This window comes from Martes martes (genome assembly GCF_963455335.1).
Source record: "Martes martes genome assembly, chromosome: 6".
Classification (NCBI taxonomy): domain Eukaryota; kingdom Metazoa; phylum Chordata; class Mammalia; order Carnivora; family Mustelidae; genus Martes; species Martes martes.
Window position 1 is genome coordinate 49,629,532 of NC_137893.1, and position 27,178 is coordinate 49,656,709.

General features: G+C 34.5%; 1 protein-coding gene and 1 pseudogene across 3 annotated transcripts in view; both read left to right on the top strand.

Annotated features, from left to right (window-relative positions):
* Window positions 1-27,178, top strand: part of PHIP (PHIP subunit of CUL4-Ring ligase complex) — a 127,458-nt gene that overhangs the window by 32,402 nt on the left and 67,878 nt on the right. For both annotated transcript variants that reach the window (XM_080805754.1, XM_080805755.1), the window contains exons 7-14: window positions 1,709-1,869; window positions 18,311-18,532; window positions 18,816-18,916; window positions 23,276-23,346; window positions 24,765-24,865; window positions 24,959-24,999; window positions 25,751-25,849; window positions 26,649-26,802. In XM_080805754.1, the coding sequence (XP_080661880.1) occupies window positions 1,709-1,869; window positions 18,311-18,532; window positions 18,816-18,916; window positions 23,276-23,346; window positions 24,765-24,865; window positions 24,959-24,999; window positions 25,751-25,849; window positions 26,649-26,802 (950 nt within the window). The remainder of the gene's footprint in view (window positions 1-1,708; window positions 1,870-18,310; window positions 18,533-18,815; window positions 18,917-23,275; window positions 23,347-24,764; window positions 24,866-24,958; window positions 25,000-25,750; window positions 25,850-26,648; window positions 26,803-27,178) is intronic.
* LOC308345102 (high mobility group protein B1-like) lies at window positions 8,139-8,760 on the top strand (annotated as a pseudogene). Its single transcript has one exon. The product of its transcript is annotated as a high mobility group protein B1-like (transcript).

Here is a 27,178-nt window from a genome sequence, read left to right on the forward strand (position 1 = left end):
ATTAAAATAATTTTGATATTGTAATTATTTCTAGTAATCATATTTTTATACCTGAACAGTATTGAATGTCTTAAAAAATTTGTCATTTTTAGAACTTTGTAAATTTTGGATGGAGGGAATTAACTGTATCTTGGTAACACTGTCAACATTTGTGTCATTTGTCATCACTTAATTTCTTACAGATTAGACAGGTGAGTCTGAGATATCATGGATCTTTAGTGTTTGGATACAAGTGTTTAGTGTTTGGATCCAATCCTTAGTATTGGATAAGTTCTCCTTTGACAAGACAATTGGTGTCTGTAGGTTTGTGTGATTCTTGATCTAAATCAGTTTGGAACCAAAACACCAGAGGAAGTCTTTTACCAGAAGATTTCTGTGCATAAGGAAAAATGTATCAGGTTTGTTAGAAACAGTAAATCACTGTTATTGTGCAACCAGCTTAAGCCTAAATAAGCTAATTTACAACTGTCAGAGCTTATCTCAGATATTCCCAGATGTTAAAAATAAATGGCAGCATAGAATTTATGTGCTAATAGCAAAGAGGTATATTCTGCTAGAATATAAAATAATTGATGTAGTAAAAGAACATGTAAATGTAATGTAATTATTCCTTGAAATGTAATACAGAGCATTTTTCTACATTTCTCTTCACAAGTCCCCAAGATTTTTTTTTCTTGCTTTTAAATATAGTGTGAGCCAAACACTTATTGTACAGGAATAAAACAATAAGTACTGAGATATTTTATGTTATACCAAGATACTTGTATTTCATCAACTTTAGGACATAATTGCTGGACTCTAAATCTAGGTTAAATAGTATTTTGTAGGTGTGCTTAAATTTCTTGGGGACTAAATTCAAGCAAGAAGCTGCAGTGCTTACTATGCAAAGTAGATGGCAGTCATGGTCAGAAAAAAAGCCTTATATTAAAAGTAATTTTAAAAAGTATATTAAAAGGAATCTATAAGTGAATAATGAGCCTGCAGATCAGTCAACATATATTTACTGAGTACCTTCTTTGTCTATGATTATCAGAATAGAAAATACATTCAAATAGAAAACATTTTGGGCTGAAGTCAGCACATCAGGCTCTGGACAGAAGATAAACTTCAGTCATATCTTGAAAGATGGTTAAAATGGATGAGTTGACAAAAAAGGGCTAATAGGTTCTAGAGAAGGAATCATTATACAGGTGTTTGGCAAGATCCTCAGTTTAGTTACTTGTTAAAATAATGCAATGAATTATTCCTCTCTCTTCATTTGTGCATAGTTTTTTAAAACATCATTTGGCATGTCAAATTTAGTGTGTCCAAGAATTGCTGGTTGATGAAAAGTAGAAATTGCTGGATCCAGTTTTAACTGCTTTTGTTGGAAATTGTATCTCATGGGGGCATTTTAAAGAAATAATGTGTAAAATGTTTCTGGTTTTTTAAGAGTACTAGCCAGAGAGTAAAGAAGTCTAAATTTTAATCCTAGCTTCATGTTTTACTTACTTTGTGACTTCAGTCATATAAACTGACTTTGCTTATTTGTAAAATTAGGATAATAGTGCTTGACTTAATTACCCATAAAACTCAGACCCATAAACATTAGAAAGCATCTCTATTTTTACAACATTTGAGAAGTTGGAATATGTGAATACTTAAAAGATGATATTTAAGAAAATTAATTTCTGTATTATACTCACTTCCCCCCTTTTTCTCCTGGTAGCGGATACTTTGTTTTCACGGAAGCTGAATGGGAAATACAGGCTTGAACGACTTGTTCCAACAGCAGTATATCAGCACATGAAAATGCATAAACGAATTCTTGGACACTTGTCATCCGTGTACTGTGTAACTTTTGATCGAACTGGCAGACGGATATTTACTGTAAGTAATTTTTGAAGTATTATCTTAATTCATATATGGCATTGAAGAAACATAGCTTATAGTTGGACTTGAAACAGAACTTTTGTGTTTTTTTCTTCTAATGAAAAACTGGATATACAGGTAATTTCGCTTACTATGATAAAAGATTTTACTTGAAGTTGGACTTGATTGAAGTTTGGAAAGTTCCTAAATGTTGTAGTACAGGTACAGCTATATGATGGTGCTATATTATGGGTAAGTGTGAGTCCCGGCATTATATCAAATATGCAGTTTAACATTTTATAAAAATACCATATAATAATTTAAACTCCATACCAGGGGCTTTTCAAAAGTGTGTTAAGCAAATTAGAGGAGATTATTAAATGTATTTTTTTTTAAGATTTTATTTATTTATTTGACAGAGAGAGAGATCACAAGTAGGCAGAGAGGCAGGCAGAAAGAGAGGGGGAAGCAGGCTCCCCGCTGAGCAGAGAGCCCGATGTGGGGCTCGATCCCAGGACCCTGAGATCATGACCTGAGCCGAAGGCAGAGGCCCCAACTCACTGAGCCACCCAGGCGCCCCAATGTATCTTTTTATATTATCCTTAGCACCTCATTCTTCAGTATATTTGATGTTGTGTTTAAAGAGGCTCTTTGGGCTTATTTGCTCTTGTTTCTTTTAACCTGTTAAATGGAGAAAAGCAAAGCTTTTCAACTTTAACTGAGAAAATTACTTTTGGAAATATTTCTGTTTATTTTTAGGTCATTAACTATTATATACACTAAGGGTAGTAGTTACTACACTCTTCATGTACTTAAATGCTACCCTGTAAGCTGAAGGTATGCATTCATTCACAAAGTCCTTAATTTTCTTTGAAGTAAGAAACTGGGAAATGGAAGTTATAATGGAAATTCCTATCTCTGTCTTTGGAGAGCAGCTGCAAATTTTACACAGTTGGGTACAATTACAGATTCCTCTTTTAAATAAATATGCTTGTAAACTGAGATTTATTTATATCTGCTTCCCTCCCCATGTACCTAGTCACCTGTAAAATAGCATAAACAGCAGAATGTGGGAAAGGATTTCCATACATATCTTTTCCCTGGCTCTAATCCACTCAGGCATTTGCAGAACATTTCTTAGATTAGTATTCTCCTCTTTCACCTTTTCTTTTATCTCCATCGTTCTCTATGAAGCAAAATTAAAGTGAAATTTTCTGATAGGTCATGATTTTCAAAGGGGAAAACAGGCATCTGTATATTTGTTAAAGTGCTTGATATAGCTGTAACAGTAATTTGTTTTCAAATGGTAATGGAAAATTACATTTACCTTTTTCAAGCTCAGTATACCAATATTTAAATTCACTTCTCAAAACAAAGTAAATTTGGTATTTGTAATGTTCAAAAGAATCTTTCAAAAATAGTAATAAACTGAAATAACAAGAAAAATCATTACATTGTGTTTGTACTTCATTTTGGTGAGGATAAAGTTACGCCATTGCATTGAGGTTATAAAAATATGACTTAATTTTTTACGTTAATGAAGTATCTTGTGGGGATCCTTTAAAAATGATAGGATGGTAAATATTTATTTCTTGTACTTTATGAAGGGTTATGTGTTTTGATTTGAATTAGATAAATAATCTAGAATTTTTTTGAGGGAAAATGTAGTGAAATAATGTGCTGTTGCTATCTCCTGAGTTTAGTAGAGTGGTAGGTAAGGAGCTGGAAGAGCAGCACTTTGAACCAAGGGATAGCAAACTACTCCTGTGGGTCAAAGCCAGCCTTCCATCTGTATTTGTAAATAAAATTTTATTCAAACAAAGGCATGCTTAGTTGTTTACATATGTATAGCTTGCTTTTGCGCTACCAAATGGCGGAGTTGAGTAATGACAAAGGCTGGCACATGCGAGTATTTATGACTGCAAAGTTGGAGATAATTATTGGCCCTGTATAAAAAAAAATCTGCATGCAGCCCCTGTGCTAGACATTTAATTCCTACTTTTAGGAGCTTTTAATTTGGGGAGAAGGAATGACATGTGAAGAAGCTATTTTCTAAATATTTTTCTTTAGTTGAAGACACTTTTAAAAGGGAAGAAAATTATCTCCATATTATTTTATATGAGTCTTACTAGAGTCTAAAATTGATTTTTTTATGTATGTGATATAATTTACTAATTGGGCCAAACTCATAGTCTTATTTGTAATTTTTTACTGCTGATTTGCAGGTGTAGATTCCAAAATGCTACCATGTGATAAGAAATGCGTAGATATGAAAAGTACTGTTATTTAAAATTTCCTTGTATTTTTATGGTTATCTCAAGTGGCAATAGGATGCCTATGTGTTCACTGTTCTATTAACTTAATAAAGTGGGATGGCTGCTGGGTGTTCCCTCATTCCACTGGAAACACCCTAGCCACTGACTAAAGTTTTGAAAATTGGTGTTGAAAACTGATGAGATAAAGCTTTAGGATAGTAGGTCATAAATAACTAATGAGCGATTCCTGTGAGAGAGCACATTGTTATTTATTTGAATAACAGTTTGGTAATAGATCAACCAGTTTTTACTTTTTATCTGTTTGGTATCTGAAGACCTTACACATTCCTAAAGTTCTCATGTAGATATATTTGCAAGTTTTTTTCCCCAAGGGACAGATTCTCTTGAGTCCTTTCTGAGTGAGAGCCAGAGGCAGTATGGATAGCACTGTGTTTAAGACCATCAGCTTTGGCATTAGATGGCTCACATTATCTCACCACTGTAATCTCCAGTTTTCTCATCTCTAAAAAAGGAGGGAGAAGGGCAATAATAATACCAACCCCGCAAGATATTTGTATGACCCCGAACCAGATTACAGTCAGAGTTTTTAAAGGCAGAGTAGGGGTGGACTTGACGGTGGGTGAGGACAAAGGGGATTATGGATGATGTAAGTCTCTAGAGACTTTCGGAAGCAAGGTCTCCAGGACCTTAAGGGGCTAGCTATTGTTGGGAGAAAGGTTATTTATTACCAATAATAAAAATCTTCTCGTGAGACCCTTTAGATGTATATCAGTGGGCCATATGCTTGGGAATGATTCTCGACACATTCTTGGAGGGTTAGAGATAAAGGAATTGTTGTTTGTTTGTTTGTTTGTTTGAGATAAAGGAGTTGTTAAAGTAGACTTACAGGATCCTGGTTGGACCTGTTGGGGTAGGGGGTTGGTCAGGCTAGGATTGTCCTTAGTAAAATCTCAAGGTGAGGACAGTTAAGTCCCCAGGGGAGAGCCACTCTGTCTGTTTCAAGGGCTTGTCAGTAGGTAAGGAATTTTAATGATTTTCTTCTGCCTCTGTTTCCCACACCAGCTAAACTTGAGGTGGGATGGTCTTAATTTTCTCGGCCTCCACAATTAGTATAGATCAAGTTCTACAGTAAGAAGTCATTGTTTTACCTCCTGCTGTTGATTTTATAGATAGATTTAAATAAATTTTATCCATTTGTTTCTTAATTAAAATCTTATTTACAAATTCTGTACAGGATCTAAAATGAAGTCATTTGTAATTGATAAGTGAAATTCTGTATTAGGACAATGTACAAATATTTTGTACTAGAATTTTTTAATGTTTTTTTCTCGCAGTACAATAATGAGAAGAACCCAGGGAGGGAGATAACGTAATTGCTGAGTCAGATTTGCTTCCTAATTCTTAGTTTTTAAATTTGTTTTACTTGGTTTTAGAATCACTGCCTCAAATAATATTTACCAAAGAAAAACAGTTAATGAATTCTCTTAGGAGGAAACCATTCACTCATAATACAAAAAAGTATGTTGAGGGCCATATAAAAAGATCCCCCGCCCTTTTTTACAGATTTATTTATTCGAGAGAGAGAAAGTGAGTTAGTGGAGGGAGGGGCAGAGGGAAAGAGGGAATTTCATACAGGCTCCCCACTGAGTGCAGAACCTGACATAGGTTTCAATCCCACAACCCTGAGATTGTGGGATTTCTGTCCAAGTAGGAATCAGGAATCAGATGCCCAACTGACTGAGCCACCCAGGCACCACCTCCCCTTTACAGAGAAAAAAAACCCAAATGTTTCTTTATTTTCAAAGTAAAGCAAAAGAACATACAATATTTCCATAAATGCCCTAAGTTATAAACAATCTTCTAGACACTTAGGTCCTAGAAATGAAAGACAAAGTATCTGTCCCTGGAGAGTTTACAGATTGTCAGCAGACAGTATTGATACAATATTGATACAATGGGGCTATATAAGATAATGAAATATCATAGGAGGAGAAGTATTGAATTCAGTGTGTTGCAGGAGATGGTAAGGGAAACTTCACCTCAGCTAAATTTAGCTGACTATTGCAGACCAGGGAAAGGCATTTATAAACCTTGGAAGAATATAACATGTAGTTGTATATTACTGGATATGGCAAAGAATAAATGTGGATTATCATTAAGCAAGAACTGGAGATATTAGTGGGGGACACAATGATCAAGATCCTTTTGGTAGTGTATGAAGGGGAGTGGGTTTCTTTCCTGAAGGCAATGGAGAGAAAATGACAGATTTAGACAGAAGAGTGAGTATAATTTCTCTTTTTAACAATCCCTTTGGCATTATTGTAAAGGATGGATTGAAACTAAATCTATATATAGAGGAATTGGTGAAAAGGTTCTGTCAGAATTGGTGAAAGTGTTCTGGCAAAACAGTGAAAAGGTTCTGTTCAAGCCATGATGAAAGAAATCATCATGGCTTGAACAGAGTCACAGTGAAAGTAGGGATGGGACTAGTGGATTAAAAATAGAATCTAGGATTTGAGAGTTTTGTTTGAATCTGGGTAGAATTGAGAGAGAAGAGTATGGGATTACATGTTTTTAACTTGTGTGACTGGTTAGATAATCTATCATTTACTATGGTAGGGATTTAAATAGAGAAATTTGTGACGGTGGACATGTTAAATTTGAGATGGTTGTCTGTATGGCCAAATAGAGATATTCAAGAGGCATTGAAAGCTGAGGAAAAAATTAAGGCTAGAAGATTCAGTTTGGGAATCATTGAACATGGTAATTGATTATACTACCTCATATATGTGTGTGACTAACTTAAAACAGCTGAAAGAAAAGGAGAGGAGTCAGTTATTGAGACTGGGAGCTGCTTAAGAGGCCAGAGAAAAATAAAAGAAGTGGTGTCTTAAAAGACAAAGGATTAGGGATGCCTGGGTGGCTCAGTCAGTTAAGCGGCTGCCTTTGGCTCAGGCCCAGGTCATGATCCGGGGTCCTGGGATTGAGCCCTGCATCAGGCTCCCTGTTCAGCAGGGAGCCTGCTTCTCCCTCTGCCTGCTACTCTGCCTGCTTGTGCTTTCTCTCCATCTCTCAAATAAATAAAATCTTAAAAGAAAAGAGATGAAGGATTAGTATTTTATAAAAGATGTAAACCTAAAGTAAATGAGAACTGAAAGGCATTTTTTGGATTTGTCAAGGTCATTAATGACATTGACAAAAACTGTTTTATTTTAATATTAGGGATAGGAGATTACAGTGCACAGAGGAGGAATTGGGAATTGAAAAATGGAGGAGAATTAATGCAGACTGCTCTTTCAAAAAGCTTGACAATTTTTAGAAAAAAAGAGACTGCCTGAAAATAGAGTACTGTTACTGAACTTCATACTTCTGTTATATTGTATCTTTCTTTTATGTTGCAGTGAATTTGTTTAGATGTCTCTCTCTTAAGTTGTGAACTTCTTATTAACAAAAGACTTTTCTCTTGAACCTTTTTAAATCTGTAATGCCTCAGAGTATCTAGTGCATACATTAGGTGTAGAACAAATGATGAATGAATCAACCAGTCAATTAGAGAGATAAAAATGAATAATATTCTCTTTTGCAAGAACCTTAGACTTTATTAGGGGAGATGTACACATATGTCTGTAAGACAAATTCCCTTCTTGTATGGTTATTTACATGGGTCTTTTTCTGTGCTTCAAACTTGCAGAGTCCATTTATGGTTTGGAGCCTTTGTAGTAGCTATTCCCTTTGCATGAAATTATGTTTTCCAAAATATGCCCCTGGCTAATTCCTTTATTAGCAGTCCTCTGTTGAAGGAAAAATCTCTTGGAGATTTTTTCCTAACTACCTTCCTTCTCTGTACTCTACCGTTCATTGTTTATCCCATTTAGGCACTTTACTGTATTTTTCTTATAATATGTATCACTGTGTGAAATTATTATTTCTAAAATCTGGGTTTTGTGAGAGACTGCGCTAAGGGCAGTGATGCATTGGGTGACTCTGCCTCACTGAGGAGAGTAATTAAACATGGGCAGAGAAAATCCTAAGAAGCCGAGAGGCAGAATGTCATCATATGCATTCTTCGTGCAAACTCACTGGTAGGAGCACAAGAAGCAGCACCCAGATGCTTCAGTCAGCTACTCAGTTTTCTAAGAAGTGCTCAGGGAGGTAGAAGACTATGTCTGCCAAATGGAAAGAAAAATTAGAAGACATGGCAAAGGTGGATAGGGTACACTGTAAAAGAGAAATGAAAACTTACATCTTTCCTAAAGGGGAAAAAAAAGAGTTCAAGGATCTCAGTGCACCTAAAAGGCCTCCTTCAGCCTTTTTCTTGCTTTGTTCTGAGTATCACCCCAAAAATCAAAGGAGAACATCCCGGCCTATCCATTGGTGATGTTTCAAAGAAACTGGGAGACCCATGGAACATCACTGCTGTGGATGACAAGCAGACTTAAGAAAGAAGGCTTTTAAGCTGAAGGAAAAATACAAAGAGAGTATCGCTGTGTACTGAACTAAAGGAAAGCCTGATGCGAGGTGGGGGGGTGCGCAGTGGGAAGGAGCCATCAAGGCTGAGTGGGGCAGGGGAGGTGGGGAGTCATCAAGACTGAGAAAAGCAAGAAAAAGAAGGAAGAGGAGGAAGATAAAATGATGAGGAGTGGGGCGGTGTTTTTTTCTTATCTATTAAGCATTTAACCTTCCTGTACACAACTATTTCCTTAAAAAAAAAAAAAACTGAAAATTGAAATGTAGGCTATGTAAAATTTGTTTTTAAACTGTCTGTTGTCTTTTTTTGTATAGTTTACACACTGTCAAATGTAGAGTCCTGTCCTGGTGGTATTTTCAGTAATCACTAACTTTTCCTAGTACAGTATGAGGATTGTTAATTGACATGGAAATTGAAAGCAGGTTCTTGTTTGTGCACAGCAGAAACTAGTTTTGTGTGGTGGTGGTAGTTTTGTCATCTTCAGTTGTCTCCAGTGCAGCTAATAGGAAATAATTGTTTTATTAATGGAATACCTCTCTGTAATTGCAAAAGAAAAAAAGCTACAGCTATATTGTTCACATTGTGAATGCTTCTGAGTAAATAGAATTTTTATTTTTTTTAATTTTTATTTATTTATTTATTTTTTAAAGATTTCATTCATTTATCTGACAGAGATCACAAGTAGGCAGAGGGGCAGGCAGAGAGAGGGGAGGAAGCGGCTCCCCGCCGAGCAGAGAGCCCGACGCGGGACTCGATCCCAGAACCCTGGGATCATGACCCGAGCTGAAAGCAGAGGCCCTAACCCACTGAGCCACCCAGGTTCCCTGAGTAAATAGAATTTTTAAATTAAAGATAGAATTGGGATTTTGTTCTCAGTAAGTTTCATTAGGCTAGACAGGGACCTTAACTGACTAAAATAGGAACCCAAGAATCTATACTGATTAAGTAAGTAAGTGAATAAATAAGTGAGAAAGGAGGAAAAACTACTGTTGAATGTCAACTGATAATTGTAGAAGGAATGATAATTTGGCAACCATTGTAGTGGTGATTGATTCATTTGTATGTAAGGCTAAGACTGGTAGAGGATCTTATTTAAAGATCTTGGCCTAATCTTGCAATATGTTCCTACAAGGTGTTAATTAATAAGGGGGAAACTTCAGCTTTACAGGGGAGAAATCTTGGAAACAATATGATAAAATTAACTTCACATGGGCGTGTGGGTGGCTCAGTGTGTTAAGCCTCTGCCTTAGGCTCAGGTCATGATCTCAAGGTCCTGGGATCGAGTCCCGCATCGGGCTCTCTGCTTAGCAGGGAGCCTGCTTCCTCCTCTCTCTCTTTCTCTCTCTCTGCGCCTGCCTCTCTACCTACTTGTGATCTCTCTCTGTCAAAAAATTAACTTCACTAGTGGTGAAATGAGTTGACATTGTGTGTCCCCTCAAGTGGTGCACTGAGAAATCTATCCGGTGGGTTTCCTACCTAGACAGTATGACTTCTGGTCATGAAGAAATAGTAAACAGACTGAGGCTTGGGGTCATCCTACAGATTCCTGAGGACAAAAAATTGAAAGCTTGGGGAAATATTCCAGATTGAAGGAGACTGAAGAGATAATTTAACTGAAATGTAACATGTGCTGCTATATGGGATCCTGGGGCAAAAAGGAAAAGGAAACATTGTCAAGATAGCTGACAGAATTTGAATGGGATCTGTGGATTGGGTAGCAGTTATATCAATATGGATTTCCCAACTTATGTAGATGATATCCTTTTTTTGGGAGAAATACACACTGGGATATTTAGAAGTGATGGGGCCTCATGTCTGCAGCCTGCTCTTAAGTAATACAAAAAAAATTAATGGTAATGGGTGTGTGTGTGTTATATGGAGAGAAAGGAAGGGAAGAAAGGTGGTGATGGAGTAAATGCAATGAATTAATAGTTGATTAATCTGGGTCATGGAGATATGGAAGACATTGGTACTCTTCTTGAAACTCTGTAAGTTTGAAATTAAAAATTACTGTTTTAAAAAGTGCTGTGGGGGGCACCTGGATGGCTCAGTTGGTTAAGCATCTGCCTTCGGCTCCAGTTGGGATCCTGGGATCCTGGGATCTTGGGATTGAGCCCTGCATCAGGCTCCTTGGGAGCCTGCTTCTCCCTTTGCCTGCTGTTCTCCCTGCTTGTGTGTGTGCACTGTCTCTGTCTCTGTAAAATAAATAAAAATCTTTTAAAAAGTGCATGAGAAGTAGAGTGAATATTCAGTAAGTTTAATTATAATGAAAAGGAGAGCAAGAGTGTAATAATTTATAAGAAGATAAATTTATGAAAAACTGTGGGTCAAGGGGAAGGAGCTAGAACAGCAGACTTTTGATACACAAAGGTCTTTAAGGAGGATAGATAGAATAAGTAGATGAAGATGGGATGTATAAAGAACAGTTTATTTTGACCTATTTAGAAAGATAGTTAATTAGATTCACAATGAACAGAATTCTACTTTTCATTGTGAAATATTTTAGCTAAGAGTCTTGGTTAGGGAATAGAACTGGGTCCTAGAGATACTCGATAAACCCTGGTAGCAGGGAAAGAGTGATGAATAAGGAACTGGTTAGCTTTAGCCTCCCAAATAAAGAGAGGGTTCATAGATTTGCAGTGTTACAGACTAAGTATGCGTATCCTCTTCTTCTATAATAGTACTTGATATCCTGGGAGCAGGATTGGAGCAAGTGATAATTACTTTGATACAGGTGGATACGAGTGAGAAAATCGGGCATGTGTTGAAATGATTAACACTGAAGTTTAGGATAATTTGTAAGGAAAATGAAACAGAGGTCTGATAGGTAAGAAAGAAAATGAATGGCATCTTTTTGGAAAAAAAAAAACCAACAACACTGAACTAAATTTAAATTATTAGCACATTTTAGCTGCTTGAAGAGCAAGCTGCTTTTTAGCCTGAATAAGAAAATGACACATACATGATGTTTTTAACATTTAATTCGGTTTGTTTTAAAGACATCAAGAGTGAAATCTGACTCAAATCTGTGTAGTAGTAGCAAGAAAAATTAGAATTCTGGTTGATTTCTGTCTAGTAATGCCAGATTCTCCAAGATATCATAAGTTTAAATATCACATAATTTCTTTTTTTATTTCAAAGTAGTGGTCTTTGGTTGGTCTTCACAATTGATGCTTCTCTTTTAGCAGGGAAAGATTTATTGATCTTTTTGCTTTTGAGGTCATCCGTATAGGAGTAACCTGCTGTACTGTTCCCAAATGTATGCGGTTTTCTACTTGAATAAGTCAGCCATTCTTTAGCATTTACTGTTCCACCCTGTATTTTTGTCATCATTGAATAGTTCATACAGTTGCCACTTCTCGTTATCTAGCTTTTATTTTAAATAAGCAAATGCATAATTACAAAAATAAGTAATTCAGTTAAGCCTTTAAAACTTTCCTTCCAGAAACTTAAATTTGGGGAGGGTAGATTTTAGGTTCTGCTTTAGTTTCTGCATAGAATTTAAGTGATTCAAAGCCCTGTTACTGAAATTATTTCATAAAGTCTTTGTAATATTATGTAGGACTTTTTTTTCTAGATTTTAAGGAGAATTTTAATGTTTAAGTCTATGAGAAAGTAGAAAACCATGTCACAGAGACCTGTGGGATTTTTTTTTTATTTTATTTTTTCAGTGTTCCAAGATACATTATTTATGCACCACACCCAGTGCTCCATGCAGTAATAACATGCATGCCCTCAATATTCACCACCAGGCTCACCCATCCCCTCACCCATTTCCCCTCCCAAACCCTCAGTTTTTCAGAGTCCACAGTCTCTCACGCTTCATCTCCCCCTCCAGTTTACCCCATTTACTTTTCCTTTCCTTCTCCTAATGTCCTCCATGTTATTCTTTATGCTCCACAAGTAAGTGAAACCATATGATAATTGACTTTCTCTGCTTGACTTATTTCTCTCAGCATAATCTCCTCTAGTCCTCTACATGCAGATACAAAAGTTGGATATTCATCCTTTCTGATGGCTGCATAATATTCTGTTGTCTATATGGACCATATCTTTATCTATTCGTCTTTGTTGGAGAGGATGTGGAGAAAGGGAACCCTCTTAGAGTGTTGGTGGGAATGCAGGATGGTGTAGCCATTTTGGAAAACAGTGTGGAGATACCTCAAAAAATTAAAAATAGAGCTACCCTATGACCCTGCAATTTGTACTACTGGGTATTTACCCCAAAGATACAGATGCAGTGAAAAGCAGGGCCATCTGTACCCCAGTGTTCATAGTAGCAATGGCCACAATCACCAAACAGTGGAGAGAGCCAAGATGCTCTTAACAGGATGGAAAAAACAGTGATTCTTAAATGTAACGTCTGATTCTGTTTTCTTCCTTTGTCCTAAGTGACAGAGCACATTGATTATTAGACAGGCACATAGTTTTATTGTATGTGTGGCTTCTTAAGGTGTGGCAGTGGAATAAACAAATTTAGAGGGTATCTCAAGCTAAATTCTTATGTTTTGGCAAGTCTGAGTTTTGTTGAAGTCCCACTCTTTCTTACCAGGCATTTTCATAAATAATACCTACACTGCTGTTTTTTCAAAATAAAGATAAGGTAATTGTTTTTGCTTCTTTGGCTTTATCCTTGCATTGAAAATGATGTCTTCACATTTAAAAAAAAAAAAAATCTAAAAAAAAAATCACTGAAAATTTGGTGTGACGTTTTATTTGGGGATTTAAGTAAGCGAAAGCTACACATTCTTTTTGTTGTGATTTTTTTTTCCAGATTTTTTTATGCAAGTTGGACTTAGACAAATAATAACATATTATTGAGCACACACTTTCCACAATAATTACGACAAGTTTACATTATTGAAGAATTAAACTAGTGATACACTGCTCTCTTATGTTTGGATGGTGTTAAACACTAGTGTAATATTTAAATTTGATTTAGCTTTTTTTTTTTTTTTTAAAGATTTTATTTATTTGACAGACAGACATCACAAGTAGGCAGAGAGACAGGTGGGGGGAGGGGGGGGAAGCAGGCTCCCGCTGAGCAGAGAGTCCGATGCAGGACTCCATCCCAGGACACTGAGATCATGACCCTGAGATCATGACCCTGAGCCGAAGGCAGAGGCTTAACCCACTGAGCCACTCAGGTGCCCCTGATTTAGCATTTTCAATTTTGCACCTAGCTCATAGATTTCTTCAGACTTAATGGTGGCTAAAAATACTACAGTAACCAACCAAGTCTTACCTGCCTAAAATTTTTCTTTAGCTACCTTACTGGGTTAAATCCAAACTCTTTTAACAGTTGTCTAAAGCCCTCTTTCAGTCTTCCTCAGATAAAACCTTTCCAGCTTAATTTCTTGTTATTTCCACTTATACTTTGTACTCCTAGCTTTTGTCACTTTGCTAGTCCCCAGTCCCTAAGAGCAATATTTAGATGTTATTGAAAAGAAATGACTACTCTGTTCTCCCCCTAAGCATTGGAGCTTTGCTGAAAAAACTTGTCAGTTGAGGTTTTTCTAAAATCATCCTATCTGATTTTAGCAGAACTTTCACTTTTGCTCACAGATTTTTTCCTTTTTTCTTATTGCTGTTACCCCACTTTATTTCCAAACTTTATTCACTTTTTTTGGCTCCTTTCTTTTGTTTCCCCCTTTTCCCATTTTAGGAAATAATCCTCAGATATTTGTTTTATTCATATAATTTCTTTCCTGTTTACTTTAAAATTGTTATTTCTACCATACCTCTTTCTCCTTCATACATCTTAGAAGCCTATGTATTCCTCCTAGCCAAGGCCAAACCCCGCATCTATGTTGTTTATCTTGTCCCTTTCACCATTTACATAACACTGGTTTTATTGTGGTGTCCATAACGCTTTTTTAAAATCTTGATTGAAAGACTATAATGTCCTACTCTTTGATTTATTATTGGCCTTACTTACATTTGAGGTACACTTGGGAAAGAAAGTGCATCTGTTCAGATACTGCTCTACATTTTGTCTTTTTTTTTTTTAAAGAATTATTTCATCAGTTTTTAATAATCCTTCCACATTCAATTTAAACCCGTGTATAGTGCTCTTAAAATGTTTTCCCAGTAAATTTAATTTTTCTTGTGCAGTCCTCTTCAGTCAATTATACTGTATTTATATTTCTGATAGTCATTTTAAAAGAACTTAGTTGAATCTGTCAGATCATCTTTAGTTTCACATTCCCATAAAAATAAATTTGTGATTGTAAGTAACTGATGCATGGAATAGGAATTGTCAAAGGATGCTTTTGAGTTCTGTTTGAAATTCTGCCAGGAGCTCAGGGGAGTAGGAGTAAGGGTGGGGACGGCGTATTACTTTATAGGTCATAGAAGAGAACAGTGAAGAGAAATTTCCCTAAAAGGTCAAAGAATTCTCTCCTGCAGTTGAATGGAAGAAAGGTCAGTTGGAATAATACACAGTTGGGGAAAATGTACATAGTGTTGTTTTATTTTAGCACTTGGCTAAATAGAGAAAAAATATACTAAACTACATTAAATTGATGAGATTACTAAGTAATGAAGTCGATACAAATATAATGGAACTTCTTGTTAGATTTTACTTGGTGAAAAGTCACTGAAGGCTGATGTTAGATCACCGGTTGTTACTACTCTTCATTAAAAGCTGGCATTTTGGGGCGCCTGGGTGGCTCAGTGGGTTAAGCCTCTGCCTTCGGCTCAGGTCATGATCTCAGGGTCCTGGGATCGAGCCCCGCATCGGGCTCTCTGCTCAGTGGGGAGCCTGCTTCCCCCTCTCTCTCTGTCTGCCTCTCTGCCTACTTGTGATCCCTCTCTCTGTGTCAAATAAATAAATAAAATCTTTAAAAAAAAAAAAAGCTGGCATTTTGGTCAAAAAGGTGTTTGGTTTTTGGGTTTTTTTTGTTAATGTGAAAAATATGTGAAACACCTTCTATAATAGAATATAAAGCAAATTCTTGTTCAAATACATAAGAACAGAATGAATTTTATCTAGTATTGTGGAGCATGATGAGATGTCATGATTTTACTTTTTCATATATTCTACCAGTATTAGCATATTTAAAATTTTATTTTTGTTGTGAATTTGTGATTTATTTATTTATTCATTTATTTTTTTATTTTTATTTTTTTTTAAGTAATCTCTATCCCCAGCTTGGGGCCCAAACTCACAACCCCAGAATCAAGAGTCACATCCTCTACTGACTGAGCCATCCGGGCACCCCTGTTTTTGTTGTGAATTTAGATCAGAGCCAAATATTGCCTTAATTTTTAGAAGATAAAGTGAATAAATTAATTTGTGGAATTGAAGAAGGAGTTGAATAAATGAATTTAATAAATAAATGCTTTAAGGTCTTTTTTTATTCATCAAATGCCTAATACAATTCCTGTGTGCCAAGTGGTAGACTGACCAGCTTTCTGGAAGTCATGGCCTGCTACAGTTCCTTTTTCACTTTCTATAGATAGCCACGATATAATCCTCATCCCTTTAATTCCCCAAACAGCTATTGTGTCCGTATCTTTTGCTCTTTCTCTTCTTATGTAATAATTTCAGTTATATCACTCATTCTCTCCTATCTGTACTACTTCAGCAACTTTCAGATGGCCTTCGACTTTCTATCCTAATTCACACTTATGCCAACAGTATCTTTGGAAAACATAAATCTGATTCTGATACTGATTGTAATCTTAAGTGATCCCCATTATAAAACATCATTTATTGGTATACCATAAAAGGTCCTTCACAGTCTTTCCCTAACTTCATCCTCATGCCTTTGCTTCACACTATGTTAACATACAGACTACTTGCAGTGCTCATATTCACATTTTCATGACTTTGATCAGACTTTTCTCTCTAATTGCCATATGGGATGTTTTTGCTCTTTTTAAAATAGTAAGAATATTGCTAAAGTAAAAGTAAGAACCACCAACAAAAGCAGTGGTAGTAGTCCATAGCTATTATTGCCAGACACTGCATCCTCACTTAGCTCATTTTGTTTTTGCAGCAACCTTATGAGATAGGTATAGAAAAGACATTGGAGGCCTAGGGAACAGGTAACTTGCCCAACATTAAACATGTAGAAAGTGGTCCTGACAGGTTATGAACTGAGACATTTGATCCTGCAATCTGTTCTCAAGGCTACTACACTACATTGCCTCTTCATGCAGAAGACTGTCTAGGCATCACTGCTTCTGGATTCTTTTCCAGATCCAGATCCTGTTTCTCCACCTTTCAGGACAAACACACTGCTTCCTGGTTTGGATCTCTTCTGATTAATAGTATAGCACTTTGGACATGTTATTGCATTTTACTCTTCTGCCTTGCTTCCCGAGGACAGGAATACTGTGTCTTAGCATCTCATCTTTGTATCTCTAGTGTTCAGCACATATTTAATCTCAAGGCAGATGAATAAATGAATGCATGAGTAACAATTTTAAAGATAGAAGGAACCTTAGGGATCATCCAGTTTAACAACTTTGTTTTATGGACAAAAAGCCCGAGATTAAGTAAATGTGGTAAGAATACCATATTTTAATGTAGATAATTTACCAAAGTTTTATCACTAGTCTTTAGTGGTTGATAATCCACTTCATTTGCTTCAAACCTCAGTCAGAAGCACATGAGTTAATTGAAAGTCTTCTAGGTAGTGCTGGCGCAATCTGATTTAGGATACACATGTTCTGTTAATACAGTGTGATCATTTATATGTTGTATCATTAGTATGAAGGCAATAACACATCTGTGTCATTTGTTTTTGTGAATCTTCTTTCTAATGTCAGATGTAAGAGTTTTTGTTTTGTTTTTAAGATTTAAATTGGAAGGTTGTAACATACCACCCTTGAAACCTGTTGATAAGTTTGAATCTGGGAAAGGATGTATGAGGCTAGTGACACTGTTCCTACTTCTTTGTGTATTTAAAACCTTTCAAATAATGAACAATAGGAAATACTGAGAGTTTGGTAAAAGAGTATTAATTTAGAGCTACAAAATGAATAAGGAAAATTAGAAAAGGAAAAAATAATAGAGCCTAGAAGTTCTAATCTCTTTTTGGTTATGTGAAATTGAAATGTTTATTTGTAAATATAGGTATTCATAGAAAACCTTTTTATCTTTTACAATTTCTTTCTGAGCTTATGCTACTATAGCAGCATAAACATATAATTTAGGTATTTTTATTGACTTCACACATAGAAATTTTTTTTTTTGAAAACTGGCTTTAGTGATTTTATATGTAATATATTTAGCTGAAGATCACTGGTGAGAATTTCATATATATATTATTTTTAGCTTCCTAGGAGAAAAAGCCCCAAATTAGCTTACTTTCATTTCTGTATAACATAGTAACATAGGATTAGTCACTATTGTATATTACTTTTGTTCTATTATAATTTTGGTCTATTACTTCAGAAGTTCAAATTCTTTCACAAGATCTGGGATAGAGGTCACCATGGCTGCTGGATAGGGGGTCATAGGTAAACATTATTAACATCCTACTTCTCCTGTTAGATTGGTGGACACACATGCATTTTTTTTTATAAGTGAATAATTTAATAGCCTTGTATAGAGGAGAATTCCTGAAACAAGTATTTCATATTTTAGTATTTTAAAATATAATTGTTGGGAAGTGGACATTGCAGATACAGTTTCTTATGTCTGTTCAGAATTTGAATAAAAATTTATAGAGTTAATTCCATTAATACACATTTTTATTTTAAGGGTTCTGATGACTGTCTTGTGAAAATCTGGGCAACAGATGATGGGAGATTATTAGCTACTTTAAGAGGACATGCTGCTGAAATATCAGACATGGCTGTAAACTATGAGAATACCATGATAGCAGCTGGAAGTTGTGATAAAATGATCCGAGTCTGGTGTCTTCGAACGTGTGCACCACTGGCCGTTCTTCAGGGCCACAGTGCATCTATAACATCACTACAGGTAATTGTTTTAACCCCTGTAAATTCCTTTTGATTATAATTTAAATTTTAAGTAACTTTTGTAATCCCTTGTAATAAAGCCAAGTAAAATGAAAAAAGGAATATTTTTTTCTTTCTTTTTAAATACATGGACTTTAAAAAACATCGTAGTTAAGACCTTCATCAATTCTGGATGTTTTCTAACTCTGCTTTTTATAATTGCTATTTGTTTGGTAAAAAGTGGGTTTAGTTTTTGAATTATGTTACTCTTAATAAAGATTTTTTTTTCTTCATTTGTTTTTCAGTTCTCTCCATTGTGCAGTGGCTCAAAGAGATATCTGTCTTCTACTGGGGCAGATGGCACTATTTGTTTTTGGCTGTGGGATGCTGGAACACTTAAAATAAAGTCAGTTGCTCTTTTATTTCATAGAATAAATTGTTTAATTTAATGGTTAAAATTCCAATAGTATAAAGTAGTCAATAATAGGAAATTTATTTATTCTCCTCGAGTAAGTAACAAAAATGCATTCACTGACCTGTTTGATTTTCATGTCCCGTCCACCTCATGCCCACTTTGTTTTTTTCATGCTTCAAAGAAAGTTTCTTATGTTAACATGTAACATGTTTGTTTGTTGTTAATTGTTTTCTTTTGGGGGGTGGGGGGGACTTCTTTTTGCTAGCCTTAACTGTTTCCTTCAGAACATACTTGTTTTATTACCACTCCTTTCTGTGTGTGGCATAGTTTCATCTCATTAGCTCCTTCTGGTACTGAGAATATAATCTTAAGAGTTCCTAAGGCGGTTCTTTAGAAGAATTGCAATTATTTCTGTCATTGCATCTATGAATTTTAGATTTTATTATAGATCACAGGAAACTTAGGAAAACCAATTGATTACATTTTCACTAAATTACATCAAGATAGTTAGATGTGTCTTTCCCCCATCCCACAATAACATCTTGCATTTGTGCTTTCTCTTGTTTTAATATCGATTTATTAAAACAGGTTGGCTAAACATTATTATTTTTTGATTAAGGACAATGAGACAAGAAAAGGTTAAAAAACTTTCCCATAGTTAAAACAGTTTTTTAAAAAATTGGCAAGGCCAGCATTAGAATAATACTTCCCTGCCTGTTGGTCCCATGCTGTCTCTGCCATGCCACGCCACCTCCCAAGTGGGTGTAGTAGGGAGAGGAGGTGCTATGTTTTGCCTCAGAGACAGTCAGTGAATGGAGAAGTGGTATATCCGGTTATGCAGTGTAGAAATGTTCATCTCTGTGTTCTCATGGTAGCATATCGTTCAGATTAGAAGGTATATCTCGGTAATTCTATCTGACTTCTGTTTATAAATTATCAACCCAAGTTGAGTAATTTGTGAATGTCTTTATTACTTCAAAACAGTAGCATTTATTTAAGCTTCGTGAATATTAACATTTCTGGAGAGTGCCTTTTATGGCAGGGCATTAGGAGGCCTTGGCAGCTAGAGTAACAAAACAAACTACTTCATTTGAAAAAAGGATTCTGATCAAAGATGCAGTTCTTTGGAGAAAGCAGGTTGATTTCATTTTAGTTGCATTCTTAATATTTAAAATATTAAAGATTTCCTGTAGACATTTAGATAAAAGTTTAAATATTTTACTGATGTGTATGGACAGTAGCAACAGTTAATTGTCGTTTTTCTTTGAGTATTTTTTTACCTCCCAATGGACCAGATTGGGATACCATTGTCTTTCCACGTTTTGTTTTCGTAGAGAAGAAAAACGTGACTAACAGTCTTCAAATTAGCATAGGAACAAAAATGTTTTTACAAAATTAAACTCTGACTTTGTGCTTCTTGAGCATTGCATTGCTAAGTACAACAATATTTATCTAGATTCTTGAGAAGTGAATTACTCCATTTAAATGATTTTTTTTTCAGCACCTTTACATAGATTCATCCATTAACCAACTACCCTAACCACATTTTTAACATAAATATGTTTTTTAATGTAAAAGTAAGTAGAGAAGTATGTATAATTTTCTGCTAGTTTTTTCCTTAACAATTTATCATAGTTATTTATAATAATTTTAATGGCTGCATTATGTTCCACTGAATTGTTATTCCATACTTTGCTTCATGATCTTCCTATGTTTGGACATACCAGTTTTTTCTGGTTATTTAGAGGTAGTATTCTTTCTATTTGTTACTATAATTGTCCTTAAAAGCTTTTAATCTAAAGTCACGCATAAAGGAGTAATTTTTTCCTACTTATAGGCTGTGGGACACCTATTTTCTTTTCCATTTTTACACATGGCTGATAGCTGCCAAAAATTTGGCTGGATGTAGATTGTGACTGTCATATGGATTTTAATTACTCACCAAAGGCAGAAATTGTATTGAACTATAATGCTTCTATGTAATTTGATGGGGAGGTGCCTTCAGCAACCCAATCTGCATTAATTGAGAAAATCAGTTCTGTTAGTAAATGAAACCTATTTTGGAAACCCAAATCTCTTGATAAATTTGCTTTTATGCAGTGTTTATGTATATGGTAATAACTCCCACTAATAAAGATGCCGCTTTGTAGATGAGAAATAGGAGTGGCTGGGTGACTCGGAAGCTGGCTGAAGAGTTCTCTGATTGGAGAAAGCTGTACAGGCATATTTAGATTAGATGTGGGGGAGAATGGGAATCCTAAAATATACAGATGATAATAATAATTACAAAATTTTATTAAGCACCTAGTCTGCCAAGCTTGTACTAAGCACTTTACATTTGTCATCTCGTTATACTTTATGACAACCATATGAAGAAGGCATATAAATACTGTCCTTAGGACAGATGGGAGAGAAAACTGAGGTGGATACACTGTTGGAACCCCCTTTCAATGCTGTACCAAATTAAAAGTGATTATTCATTGATGGACTGTCTAGGACTGGTTGAAGTAAATTAAAATACTAATCATAACTAATCATACTAATACTTATTGAGTGTGCTGGGCACAGTACTAAGCACTCTGTGTGAATTAAATTCATTTAGTTATCTCAGTAACTCTTAAGATTTTGTTTTGTTTTTACTCCCATTTTACTGACTGAGATACAGAAATGTTAACTTGCCTGAGGTCATACACCTGGTAAGTGACAGAGAGAACTCAGAACTCAGAGAGTCTGAATCCAAGGCCTCATCTTAAAATATTTGCTCAAATGTGATTTTAAAAATAAATTATTTGTACCTGTCCCTTTAAAAATATTAAAGTCCATTTAAATGGCAGTCTCTATGATTATTTGAATATTCTGAGTTTTAACGAAATGGTTGCTTAACACTTAGATGAATGATTTTGCCAAAAATTAATAAAAATTTAGAAATAGAATCCATGAGATATTAAAGTAGTGCATTTAGTTGCCTTTATAATTTCAGATTAATTTACTTAGAGTTACTTTAATTTTACTGTGAATAGTTGTTCAAGTTGTGAGAATGTTTTAATAACTTTTTCTTTCTCCAAACTGTCTATTCATGCTCAGTTATGTCTGATCCTATGACTAAGAAAAGCTGTTATGTCATGTTAAAAAATTTATGTATGGGGCACATGGGTGGCTTAGTTAAGTGACCAGCTCTTGCTTTCAGCTCATGTCATGATCTTGGGGTCCTGAGATTGTGTTCCACATGGTCTCTATAGCTGGGACACACTCTCTCTCTCTCAAATAAATCTTTTTTAAAAAATCTATTTATAAAGTAATTAAGAATTTTTAACAAATACTTCGTTGTGTTCTGTATCAGTAAGAAAGATTGTTCTTGTTCCAAATATATAACTGATAGACCATAAATATTTTGTAGTTTTTTTCCTTGTATGATCACAGAGCTGAAACCACTCTATATTCAGTTGCTGTGGTTTGTAGAAGTTATGCAGTGCACTTTGGTTGAGGCTGTAATTATTTTTTGATTTTTCTCCCCAGATAACCTGAGAAAAACTAAGTCAAAATATATGTTAAGTAGGGCTTTAAATAAAATCACTGTATTGAAACATTACAGATATATTGTATATTTATTGGAGCTGGTATGGTATAAAATCTATAATTTTTCTTTCTTTAGTATCGTTGATTGTAACAAACATTTAATATCACTAGTGTAAATATAAGTCATCTGTAACACTTATACAATTATTGTAAATATATTTGAGTGTAAATGACTATTTTCTTTAGATGACTATTTTAAATGAGCATTATAGTTGACATAAGATTGAAACAGTCTTCAGATTTTCACTAGGATGAATGTAAGATTCTTTCTGGAGTCTTAAAAGGCATATTTCATCACATCAGATGATAAACAGAGGGAAATGTTTAATTAACATTGTCTAATATTGAAAAAGTTTATTACCTCAACCTGATGGTATACATATGCTGCAAGGTGCAGCATCTATTTTGCTAGTGTGTTCGTGTTTATAAATGACTTACTTTCTAATGTATTTGTGCATTACTATTGTACTGTATGAAAAACTGAGAACCTGTAAAGTATGACTAGAAGTAAGTGTGATGTGTCTGGTGTGACAGTGGCTTTGAGAGTATTTCATGTATGGATCATTGTGTAATCAGGAGCTCCTACAAAATCTATAGAGCTGCCATAAAATCTTCTGATTACGCACATAATGATTTCTAACTTGTTTTAGGAAGGGAGCCATCTGTTGCTTTTTATTTGATTTTGTCTTTCCGTAATTATTTTTTGAAACAGCTCATTTTTGGTCTTGCTGATCTCTTTGGGGATATTGTTAATTGTTTATTTTTTGTTTTTAGTCCAAGACCTGCTAAATTTACAGAGCGCCCTCGGCCTGGAGTTCAAATGATCTGTTCTTCTTTTAGTGCTGGTAAGCTTTTTTTCTCCCTAATCTTCCACTTTGAGGTACATTAGAAAACTTTTAGGGAAACACATAAAGTTTTGGGAAAATATTTGCTGTTATAATATAAATCATATTCATATACATATACCAGGGGATGGTCATAAATTAATTTAGAAATATTTGAACTTTGCTAGAGTTATTTTTTGTATTCACATGACTAAGAATTTTCTTTGAGACTGTAATACTCTGGTAAGAGAGAAGAAGAATTTCAGAATTGACTCTGTTAAAGAATAGATAAAAGTTATCTCACTGAAAGGAAGGTATTTTAGATATGTTTTATATTTTCATGGAGTTTTGAAGTATCCTGTAGCCAAGTGAAACTTGATTGCTATTTGTAAATCTTTACTAATTACTTTGCTCCAAATTCTTCTTTGCTTTTTAAAATACAACTATATAGCAATGCTGATGCCCCAATTATGTTTTGAGTTTATGCAGTAGTGTTTTAAATGGATGTCTTCTTAAACAAATTACAATTTGAATATTTGAAATGATGAGAAGATGAAATGAAACATCAATAGATTTAATACCTAATGTTTCTAGTACCAGTTCCTTCTACATATACCTCCAGTTTTACTTACCTTTTCAATTCATAGTTGTGGATAGTAGTAGTATGTGAACAGGTGATTACAAACTAATGACATAAATCTGTTTTTGCCATATTAATATCCAAACATGTTTAATTTCTAACCTCTAGATTTGCACTGCTACTGCCATGAAGACAGTTTTCCTTTTAGTAATAACACAGGTATAGGCACTATCCATGATTTCAGAGTACTCTGTAAGCAGTTATAAACAGCACTGTTTTCAACACTGTGGGAGAGTATTGATTCCAAGGAGAGAGGGTAAATTGCATATATAAATAACTATAATACAAAGTAAAATGTATATGCTACAAGACAAAATCTTAATACGAGTTCAGAGGATAGCAGGCTCATTCAGTTGCAGAGTTGCAAAGACAACCTACTGGAGAAATAGGGCCCTAAAAGTTTGATAGGATTTTAACAGGTAGGAAATGTGACAAAAGAGGGACTTAAGCAGAGTTAAAAGACATGTTTTCTAGGGAGGGTGACTGCTTAATTTTTACATAAAATCATGTAATCACTTAGTGAAGTCATTTGTAGTATAAATCTTCTATAAGATTTCTTACAGAAATCTGTTGAAAAGCCACTGAAATCTTTTGAAAAATTCATCCCAGTTAAAGCTGTGTTTATAAACTTATAAACTCAATAAATTCAGTTTTAGTTATATACTTAGATAAATATGAATAGTATTAGAATAAAATGTTAATCATCAGTGTATAATCATGGTAATATTGCTTGCATTTTATTTAATTTTCAGATTTTGAAATTATGTTTTACTCATAAATGTTTGCTATTACTCCTCAGGTGGAATGTTTCTGGCCACAGGAAGCACAGATCATATTATCCGGGTTTATTTTTTTGGATCAGGTCAGCCAGAGAAAATATCAGAATTGGAATTCCATACCGTAAGTATGGGTGAAAAGATTTAGATTGGAAAAATTTAAATGAGTCTAATGGTTTATATTCAGGGTTCTCTTTTTTTATCTGCTTATATGTAGGACAAAGTTGACAGTATCCAGTTTTCCAACACTAGCAACAGGTAAAATAAATATTTTTGTTTGTAAATTTAATTCCAATTTAAAATTTTCAAATAAAGACATTTCTTGTAGTCAGGTTTTAATTAGAATTATATATAAACTAGGTACCTAAAATAAAGGTCTTGACCAATTATACTAAAAAAGTGACTATAGCCTGAGAACGTTTTTATTTGTATTAATGTTAGTTTATTTGGCCGCTTTTAAAAATAGGGACTTTTATCCACCCTTTATATTTTCTATACATGTCAAAGTGTAGGGAAACTTTTAGTAGAGTTTTGAAATGTATCAAAATGTAATATTTGAAGCAGAACTATTTATTGGTGATAAGCTTAAATGATGTTGTATAAATTTTCCCAGGTTCTTATTTTAAAAGGAAAGAAAGCTATTTATAAGCACCTTGAGTAAAAGAAGTTAAGTTCTTTAATATTGAGAAGAAAATCAGTATTTCTCCTTTGGAAATTCTATTTGTAATGTAGTAAATAGTGGCCTTGAATCACTATTGAATGTTATTTTGAGACCTAGCCACCTAGCCAAACAACTTAGAATGTATGTGTATAAAATTTTAAAAGCCTATAAAGTTGCAGAAGTTCTTAGTTTTACAGAGACTATCTGACAGAGTAATATCTATTGTATTAGAATGCTGTGTTAAGTAAAGATGAATTCTCTCTCAGTATTTTGAAAAACATCTCTGGGAAAACACATTTTGCTTAAGTACATGTGGTTTTTTGGGGGGTTGGGCTTCCTTTAATACAGGTTTGTAAGTGGGAGTCGTGATGGGACAGCACGTATTTGGCAATTTAAACGAAGAGAATGGAAGAGCATTTTGTTGGATATGGCTACTCGTCCAGCAGGGTAAGAGATCAAATTTGAAATATTACAATGATAAAGGTAGAGCATTTAAAGTATACTATATGTGACTCTCAGCCTATAAGTTATATGTCATAATCCACGTTAAAATTATTACTTTTCTATAATAATTAGTGCTGTTGGAGATGAAAAGAGGATATTTACGAGATTATTTTTTACTAAAAATATGAGAAGATCTGCATTAATGGCTTTTTTCAGTTCAGTTTTTTAAGGCTATGACAGTACTCTAGGGATACTTGTAAGTTTGCTAGTTTTCTTCAGAAAGTGGGACATAGGATATTGTTCATCTGTCAAAGAGCAAAGATATAGTATGTCACATAGGGATGATATGGTGTACCTAATGGTTTTCTCCAGCCATGAGAAATTATATTTCACCTTATAACTGTTACTTTGGTTTTAGTATTTAATAAGTTAACTCTATTTGTATTTTTGTGTAGTAGTCTCAGATGGGTGGGAGAGCAAAGCAGTTAGCAGGGCATGACAGCCACAGTAAAAGAGAGTGAGCAGCATGGCACAGAACTCTTGGATCCAGATGGAGTTAATTGATAACATGCACAATTACTAAGGGCTTAGGAGTGCTGAAATCCTGGATTTGCTGACTCAGTGAAGTGATTTTTGCCCTCATCCATTGTTGATTCAGTCTATTCTTAATTCCTGTTAAGTGATAGTTATCCATGTAATTAATATAAATATGAATTATGAGAAAACACATTTAGGTTTTTGCCATACTAGGATTTTAATAAATAATATAGTGTAAACAAATCCTGCCTCCATCACTTTTCAGCCAAAACCTTCAAGGAATAGAAGATAAAATCACAAAAATGAAAGTAACTATGGTAGCTTGGGATCGACATGACAATACAGTTATAACTGCAGTTAATAACATGACTCTGAAAGTTTGGAACTCTTACACTGGTCAACTAATTCATGTCCTAATGGTGAGAAAAAAAAATTCATTTTTATTTGATATAATGAAACTAATTATAGAATGGACTGTTTTCATTGAGAAATAAAATCTTTTATAAAAAGTTAGCTAAGAAATCTTGCTAGATGGATAACAGGTCTTTGTGGGAGATTAGAAATCATTTTAAAATGTAGTTAAACTGGTTTGGCTTGGAAATCTAGATCCTTGCTGTTACTTAGTACGTAGGGCAGTATCAGTATTATTCTTAGGTTTCACCAAATGATAGTGAAGCCTTGGTTGGTGGAATTAGCTCAGCTTCATTATATGTTGGTAAATTTGAAAATTTTTGCCACTTTAATAATTCTTAGAGTTCAAATTCTAGAAATAGTCCCATACTGATTTTTTATTGA